At 43.7% G+C, this 8,204-nt stretch overlaps 1 protein-coding gene across 1 annotated transcript in view; it reads left to right on the forward strand.

The window, feature by feature from the left end:
• The window catches only part of LOC110520968, a 35,398-nt gene extending 27,252 nt beyond the window's left edge, over window positions 1-8,146 (forward strand). Inside the window, exons 4-6 of the mRNA XM_036989632.1 lie at window positions 3,734-3,790; window positions 7,258-7,380; window positions 8,078-8,146. Of these exons, the coding sequence (XP_036845527.1) occupies window positions 3,734-3,790; window positions 7,258-7,380; window positions 8,078-8,146 (249 nt within the window). The remainder of the gene's footprint in view (window positions 1-3,733; window positions 3,791-7,257; window positions 7,381-8,077) is intronic.
• Window positions 8,147-8,204: the final 58 nt, after the last annotated feature.

Consider the following 8,204-nt stretch of genomic DNA (forward strand, 5'->3'; position numbering starts at 1 on the left):
GCGAAAACCAGAGAGTTGTGGGTTTCTGTTGTTATTGATTGCATCCCAACTAGCACCCTACTCCCTACATAGTCCAATAGTTACTTTTGACCAGGGCCCTATGAGCTCTATGTTGGGAATATGGTTTGGGACGTAGGCAAATTATTTTGCGTTAATGTTGCTGCCCAGTAACCTTAATCAAATAAGATGAAAACACGATGATGGACGAGACCGTTAATTACATTTAATTGGATGATCAAAGGCTTGTCTTTTGAGGCTCGTGATAAAAACCTGAACTTCAGGTTGCTGAAATTACATAGCTAGCTTTTATCTCTCTTGTTACTGCGAAATAATGTATTCCTTGTCGGACGTTTTCTCTCTTGTTTTGACGATGAGAAAAGCTGAAAACAATCGCATCCGTCATTAACTGGCTTTGGTGATGGAAAAGGGATGTGGATCTCTCAGGCTCCTTTGGGTCAATATTGTTTTATTCTGTATAGGTTGGTGAGGGGACACACAACACTGATATACACTGAGTGTACAAAACATTAAGCACACCTTTCTATTATTGAATTGCACCCCCCCCCCCCTTTTTTTGCCCTCAGAACAGCCTCAATTGTCTTGCCCATTCACCCTCTGAATGGCACACATACACAATCAATCCATGTGTCAATTGTCTCTTTAACCTGTCTCCTCATCTTCATCTACGCTGATTGAAGTGGGTTTAACAAGTGACATCAATAAGGGATCATAGCTTTCACCGGGATTCACTTGGTCAGTCTTTTACATGGAAAGAGCAGGCGTTCCTAATGTTTTGTACACTCAGTATAACACACCTCTTTTATACAGGAAGGGACCAGGCTCTTTTCCTGATCAGATTGCAGTTGTATAATATGTTCATAATTACTACCCTGACTCTTTCTCTTTTTCTTGCTATCTCGCTCTCTTTTTCTCTGTGTCCTTTAGCTATTCTTCTTTCTTTTGTATTCTACAAAGTCCCTCCCTTTTTCATACGCCAATTTATTCAGCCGAGGTAGAAGAGAGGAGCCCCAGTCATTTATCAACACAGAGAAAGTTTTTATTTTTATTGTATTTCATTGGCCCATATTTAGAGGCTGTGGATGTGAAAGGAAGGAAGGCTGGATGGTGATGTTGTATGGAGAAAAGGAGTCGAGGTCATTTCTAGTATTTCTATTTCCTCATTCCTTGGTTTGATGAATATTTTACCCTTTCATTTGTGGTTGACTGTCTAATGATGTCCTAGTAACCCATCACCATAAAATAAATGTAATTTTCACAGTGACAATCTGTCCTTAGGTTGCTAATGAGGAAAGTCTCTCTCCTGGGATATTTCCCGCTCCCTCTCTTCCAAAGCATTGCCATCGTGTCCATTTCAAAACAGCAAGCAAGTGTCCATCACAACACTAGGGGTTTCTGCGATGATGCTGTCATGCTGTGGAGAGAATTGGGGGATGGATAAGGGAGGGAGTGTTATGGTGGGCTTCTCAATAACTCTTGGTCTTCGCCACCGCTCTTGGGTCTTTTTCCCCATGTTTATATATGTACATATACAGTCGTATGAAAAAGTTTGGGCACCCCTGACAATTTCCATGATTTCCATTTATAAATAATTGGGTGTTTTGGATCAGCAATTTAATTTTGATCTATCAAATAACTGATGGACACAGTAATAATTCAGTAGTGAAATTAGGTTTACTGGATTAACAGAAAATGGGCAATATGCATCAAAACAAAATTAGACAGGTGCATAAATTTGGGCACCCCCATAGAAAAATCACATCAGTATTTAGTAGAGCCTCCTTTTGCTAAAATAACAGCCTCTAGGCGCTTCCCATAACCTCTAATGAGTGTCTGGATTCTGGGTGAAGGTATTTTGGACCATTCTTCCTTACAAAACATCTCCAGTTCAGTTTGATGGTTGTCGAGCATGGACAGCCCCGGCGTAACTTCAACTTTGTGACTGATTCTTCAACATTATTCCCAAGAATCTGCTGATATTGACTGGAATCCATGCGACACTCAACTTTCACAAGATTCCCAGTACCGGCAATGGCCACACAGCCCCACAGCATGATGGAATGAAGCTGGCTTGTCCAAATGTGCGTTTGCATACCTCAAGCGACTCTGTTTGTGGCGTGTGTGCAGAAAATACTTATTTCGCATCACTCTCCCATACAGCTTCTCCTTGTGCAAAGTGCGCTGAATTGTTGAACGGTGCACAGTGACACCATCTGTAGCAAGATGATGTTGTAGGTCTTTGGAGGTGGTCTGTGGGCTGTTTTTTACCGTTCTCACCATCCTTCGCCTTTGCATCTCCAATATTTTACTTGGCCTGCCACTTCTGGCCTTAACAAGAACTGTGCCTGTGGTCTTCCATTTCCTCACCATGTTCCTCACAGTGGACACTGACAGCTTAAATCTCTGCGATAGCTTTTTGTAGCCTTCCTCTAAACCATAATGTTGAACAATCTTTGTTTTCAGGTCATTTGAGAGTTGTTTTGAGGCCCCCGTGTTGTCACTCTTCAGAGGAGAGTCAAAGAGAACAACAACTTGCAATTGGCCACCTTAAATACTTTTTCTCATGATTGGATGCACTTGTCTATGAAGGTTATTAAGGCTTAATGAGCTCACCAAACCAATTGTCCAATTAATCAGTGCTAAGTAGTTACAGGTATTCAAATCAACAGAATGACAAGGGTGCCCACATTTTTGCATAGCCTATTTTTCACATCTGATTTAATTTCATACAACTTAATATTGCTACAGTAAAAATCTTTGTCTGGACAATACCCCAGTACTCAGCTTTTATTAGAAAATGAATGGCATGCCACTGTGATCATTTTCTGTGACGACAGTTACGAAAAGAGGGGTTAGAATTGACAGGATGGGGGATAAGGTAACACCCAGTAGGGTATAGCAGGATGCAGCATGTTTCAAGGAATGCTACACTCAGAAATGTTTGTTCATTAGTCCACTATTAATACAATCCCAAAAACATATGCATGTCAGCAGTCAAGTTTTCACAATGGAGCACTTGCAGCACAGAGATCAACTTGGCTTGATGATGCGTTTTGCATCATATCAAAGATAGTTTTTGTGTGTAGTCTCCCTTTAATATTAATAACAACCAAACAGAGAAAACCACAACGTCCTCCATAGGTTTTTTTTTCTTCCTTCCCTGTGTGCTCACTTAAGCTACAAGAAGTATATTACTAAAGTCCTCCATCTTGAAGTACCGTGATTAAACTCCTCATTGACAGCTTACCCCAACAATGCAAGGTGTGCTCTAGTTTTTTTTAAATGTTTCTGAAGGTAATCACGCAGCATAGTAATGAGAGAGAGAGAGGGAGCGTTGATCAGTAGAAACGAAACAAAAGATTTTAGAAAATGAAAGAATTAAACCAAAAATCAAGAGACTTGACCTTAGTCTTTGCTCAACTGACTGTAGACTGGAAGTAAAGATGTCAGTTTGAAGATGAAAACAGTTTTGTCTCTGTGTTTTGGGAATTTAGAGAATCATTTTAGGATTTTAATAGATTCATTTAATATTCCCTCTTTTCCTTTTCCCTAAGGGAGGTTCATACCCAAAAATGTAAGCACAGAGGTGTTCTTGTCAAAATATTTGATAATTGACAATATGGAAATGGTACTGTTATTTGCCACAAATGTTGCAATTTTTTTTCCTCTAAATCTCTGATGCTCATGCTAACTCCTGATTCTTCTTCTGTTTTAGAGCGAGGGATATGTCCAGGAAGAAGATACAAGAAGTGTGGCTGCATCCTCTGTCATGGTATGCTCAGCATTCTGGTGCCGTGTATTCTATTCCAATATAAGAGAATATAAGAGAGTATATACACACACTGCTCAAAAAAATAAAGGGAACACTAAAATAACACATCCTAGATCTGAATGAATGAAATATTCTTATTAAATACTTTTTTTCTTTACATAGTTGAATGTGCTGACAACAAAATCACACAAAAATTATCAATGGAAATCAAATTTATCAACCCATGGAGGTCTGGAGTGACAATCAAAATTAAAACCACACTACAGGCTGATCCAACTTTGATGCAATGTCCTTTAAAAAAAGTCTAAATGAGGCTCAGTAGTGTGTGTGGCCTCCACGTGCCTGTATGACCTCCCTACAATGCCTGGGCATGCTCCTGATGAGGTGGCGGATGGTCTCCTGAGTGATCTCCTCCCAGACCTGGACTAAAGCATCCGCCAACTCCTGGACAGTCTGTGGTGGTTGGAGCGAGACATGATGTCCCAGATGTGCTCAATTGGATTCAGGTCTGGGGAACGGGCGGGCCAGTCCATAGCATCAATGCCTTCCTCTTGCAGGAACTGCTGACACACTCCAGTCACATGAGGTCTAGCATTGTCTTGCATTAGGAGGAACCCAGGGCCAACCGCACCAGCATATGGTCTCACAAGGGGTCTGAGGATCTCGTCTCGGTACCTAATGGCAGTCAGGTTACCTCTGGCGAGCACATGGAGGGCTGTGCGGCCCCCTAAAGAAATGCCACCCCACACCATGACTGATCCACCGCCAAACCGGTCATGCTGGAGGATGTTGCAGGCAGCAGAACGTTCTTCACGGCGTCTCCAGACTCTGTCACGTCTGTCACATGTGCTCAATGTGAACCTGCTTTCATCTGTGAAGAGCACAGGGCGCCAGTGGCGAATTTGCCAATCTTGGTGTTCTCTGGCAAATGCCAAACGTCCTGCACGGTGTTGGGCTGTAAGCACAACCCCCACCTGTGGACGTCGGGCCCTCATACCACCCTCATGGAGTCTGTTTCTGACCGTTTGAGCAGACACATGCACATTTGTGGCCTGCTGGAGGTCATTTTGCAGGGCTCTGGCAGTGCTCCTCCTGCTCCTCCTTGCACAAAGGCGGAGGTAGAGGTCCTGCTGCTGGGTTGTTGCCCTCCTACGGCCTCCTCCACGTCTCCTGATGTACTGGCCTGTCTCCTGGTAGCACCTCCATGCTCTAGACACTACGCTGACAGACACAGCAAACCCTCTTGCCACAGCTCGCATTGATGTGCCATCCTGGATGAGCTGCACTACCTGAGCCACTTGTGTGGGTTGTAGACTCCGTCTCATGCTACCACTAGAGTGAAACCACCGCCAGCATTCAAAAGTGACCAAAACCTCAGTCAGGAAGCATAGGAACTGAGAAATGGTCTGTGGTTGCCACCTGCAGAACCACTCCTTTATTTGGGGTGTCTTGCTAATTGCCTAAAATTTCCACCTGTTGTCTATTCCATTTGCACGACAGCATGTGAAATTTATTGTCAATCACTGTTGCTTCATAAGTGTAAGTGTACAGTTTGATTTCACAGAAGTGTGATTGACTTGGAGTTACATTGTGTTGTTTAAGTGTTCCCTTTATTTGTTAGAGAGAGAGAGAGAGAGATAGAGAGAGAGAGAGAGAGAGAGAGAGAGAGAGAGAGAGAGAGGCATTCTGAGCTGCCATCAGGATAAAATGGAGCCTCTTTCCCCCCACGCCGTTCCCATGGTGATATCCCATAATCACTCCTGTCTTCCTTCGTGGTGGGACACAGACTCATTTGCTCATTGGCTGTGACAGCCTCCTACCTCTCACTGACTGGAAGCAGCAGGGGCCTGAGAGGAGCCATCGGTGGAAATAGCAGGGTATCTCCTATAACTGAACGAGAGGGGAAGGATGGAGGGAGGGAGAAAGAGGGTGGGGTAATTAGAGAACGGTACCCATAAGAAGGTAGGAGAGTGAGATGGGTCCCTACAGTGATGCTCATCATAACACTAGGGGTTCGTGTCCATAATTAGACCTACTTTACTACAGTATCTTACTGTATATTGGCTTTGGAAAAACGTGGAGACTTCTCCAGTTACACAAACAGTATGAAAACCATCATTTTAATTTGAACACATTTTTCTTCCCTCATTCTCCCTCTGTATGGGTAGCCGCCTCTGAAATCGAACCCACGACCCTGGCGTTGCAATACCGCATTATACTGTATGTCCTCTCACTTTCTTTCAGTGTCCCTCCCGCCCTCTATCCTCTAGCTAACTCTGCCTCTCTGCTGCCACCATTCCCCCCACTGTGGTGCTGTTGTCAGGCTGAGGGACAGCTTCCCAGGGCGAAAGGTAGAGAGGCAGGGTTTTATAATTAACGTGGAGCTGACACCTGCATGGCCAGTGTAAACAGGTGAACTGTGAAGAAGAGGCCCTCCCTGGCAGGCCACTGATTAAAGCCTGGCTCTCTGCTTCTCTCTCATTCACGCTGTCCCGCTGGTCAATAAACACCACTAATGGTATCAGACCACCCACCCAGCCCACGGGCACGGATAAAGGTCAAACATAACAGGGAGGTGGTGGGGCTGGTCTGTGGCCTGAGTGTACTGTAGTTGGACTGAACCTAATTTCAGAAAAGTTCTATATGATTCTTCAACCTAAAAAAAAACACATATTTTTAGATGGGTTTGCACAAGCGAGTGCACTCAAATGTACTCATGTCGCTCTGTTTGTTAGATTGATGCTCTACTATTCAGAGTTGCAGTGTTGACAATTCGTCTTTGCCTCAGCCTCGAATGCTGAAAATCCCCTCAAGTTAATCATTGACCTTGATTTGCCAGCTTAAGCCAGATTTGGGTTGGTTGCCTCTCTTTAGCCCTGGAGCGAGTACCTGCCGTTTCTACCACAGATTCCCTGCCTGCATATAGATCCTTATCTACTTTATTAGTTGGCTTTGTTTGTTTACTATCGGGAATAATTCCCTCACTTCCCACTGATAATAGCCTTTCCACTCTGTGAAGATAAATGGATTGTCCTCCCGACTCATCACCTTGTAAGAAGAGGCTCATGAAAGATTCAGAAATGGCACCCTATTCCCTATATAGTGCACTAATTTTGATCAGCGAAGTAGTGCACTAATGTAGGCAATAGGGTACTTTGGGACACAGCCCGGGAGAGTCTTCAGACTGGATGACAAAATGTGTGCTTTGGAAGAAAGCTGAGGATCGTAGTGAAAATGATGTGAAATAGTTGTAGTGAAAGAGATTGTTTTGTTTCTCAAGAAGAATGACCAGAGTTGTTCAGAAATGCTCTTCTTGGTGTGAAATTACCAACAAACATCGTGTTTGTGTAGCTTTTCGGGAATATTAGCATGGTGTAGTTTTAATCCGACTCCACCAGCAACTGTAGACAAGCGTAAAACATTTTCAGTGTTTCGTTTCTACTGATAATCTGTCTCTCTCTACTCAGTCTGTGTTCCCCAGGATTCAGTTGGATCCTCTGGAGAAGGACTGGCTACGATCCTGTGCCCTGGGGAACACAGCTGCTCTCCGACAGCTCCTCACACAGGACCCCAGCCTGGCCTCAAAGAAGGTACTTACCTCCCCCTAACCCTCACCCTCTACCTCACCATCAGCGCCATTCTGGCCTCCAAGAAGACACCAAATATAAGGCTCTGGACTAGGGTAAACCTGTTTGATCTGGTCTATCCAAAGCCATACATTTGATTGGCACATTTCCAAGCCCATCTCCCATAGGATTGACACTAAACACACAGACTCTGGCCTCCTATAGGATTCTGCATGATGGCACCCAGGAGCTGCCTCTCTTCATCTAGGATCAGATAAGAGAGCCTCTGTTGATGGGGTTGATGGGCATCTAGCTACTGAGGCTGCTGAGATTGAAAGACAAAAAACAAACATCAGGAAAGGTAGCTTGATCCCTTATCAGTCAATCCCATCAAGCGTTGTCTCACAGAATTGAAACAGCCCATAGTTGCTGTCTTGTCGTCCTCTCTTGAGACATCAGGTTTTCATGGACCATTTCACCTCCACAAAAGCTGTCAGATCGCAATGTTGATGTCATTGACCTTGTTTAAAGATGAGATCTTCAGATAGGGATCCTCTGAAAGCCATCTGGTACTTATATTGAAGGATTTTCTTATAATACAGTTCTGATATACCATACCATAAATATTAAATAAATATTATGGTAATAGATTAGACCCATTTTTTCCCCCCAGATGCCTAACATTTGCACTCTATTCCCATGTGTTTGACGCTCTCACCAGGACTTCATCACTGTAAGTAGCCTCCAGTATTTCTCCTACCATCCTCCCTTCCTCTCTTCCTGGCCCTAAGCTAATCTGTTATGTTGGTGATTCACATAGAAAAGTAGTCCATATACAGTAGCTTTGT

Source organism: Oncorhynchus mykiss, chromosome 1 (assembly GCF_013265735.2).
Source record: "Oncorhynchus mykiss isolate Arlee chromosome 1, USDA_OmykA_1.1, whole genome shotgun sequence".
Classification (NCBI taxonomy): Eukaryota; Metazoa; Chordata; class Actinopteri; order Salmoniformes; family Salmonidae; genus Oncorhynchus; species Oncorhynchus mykiss.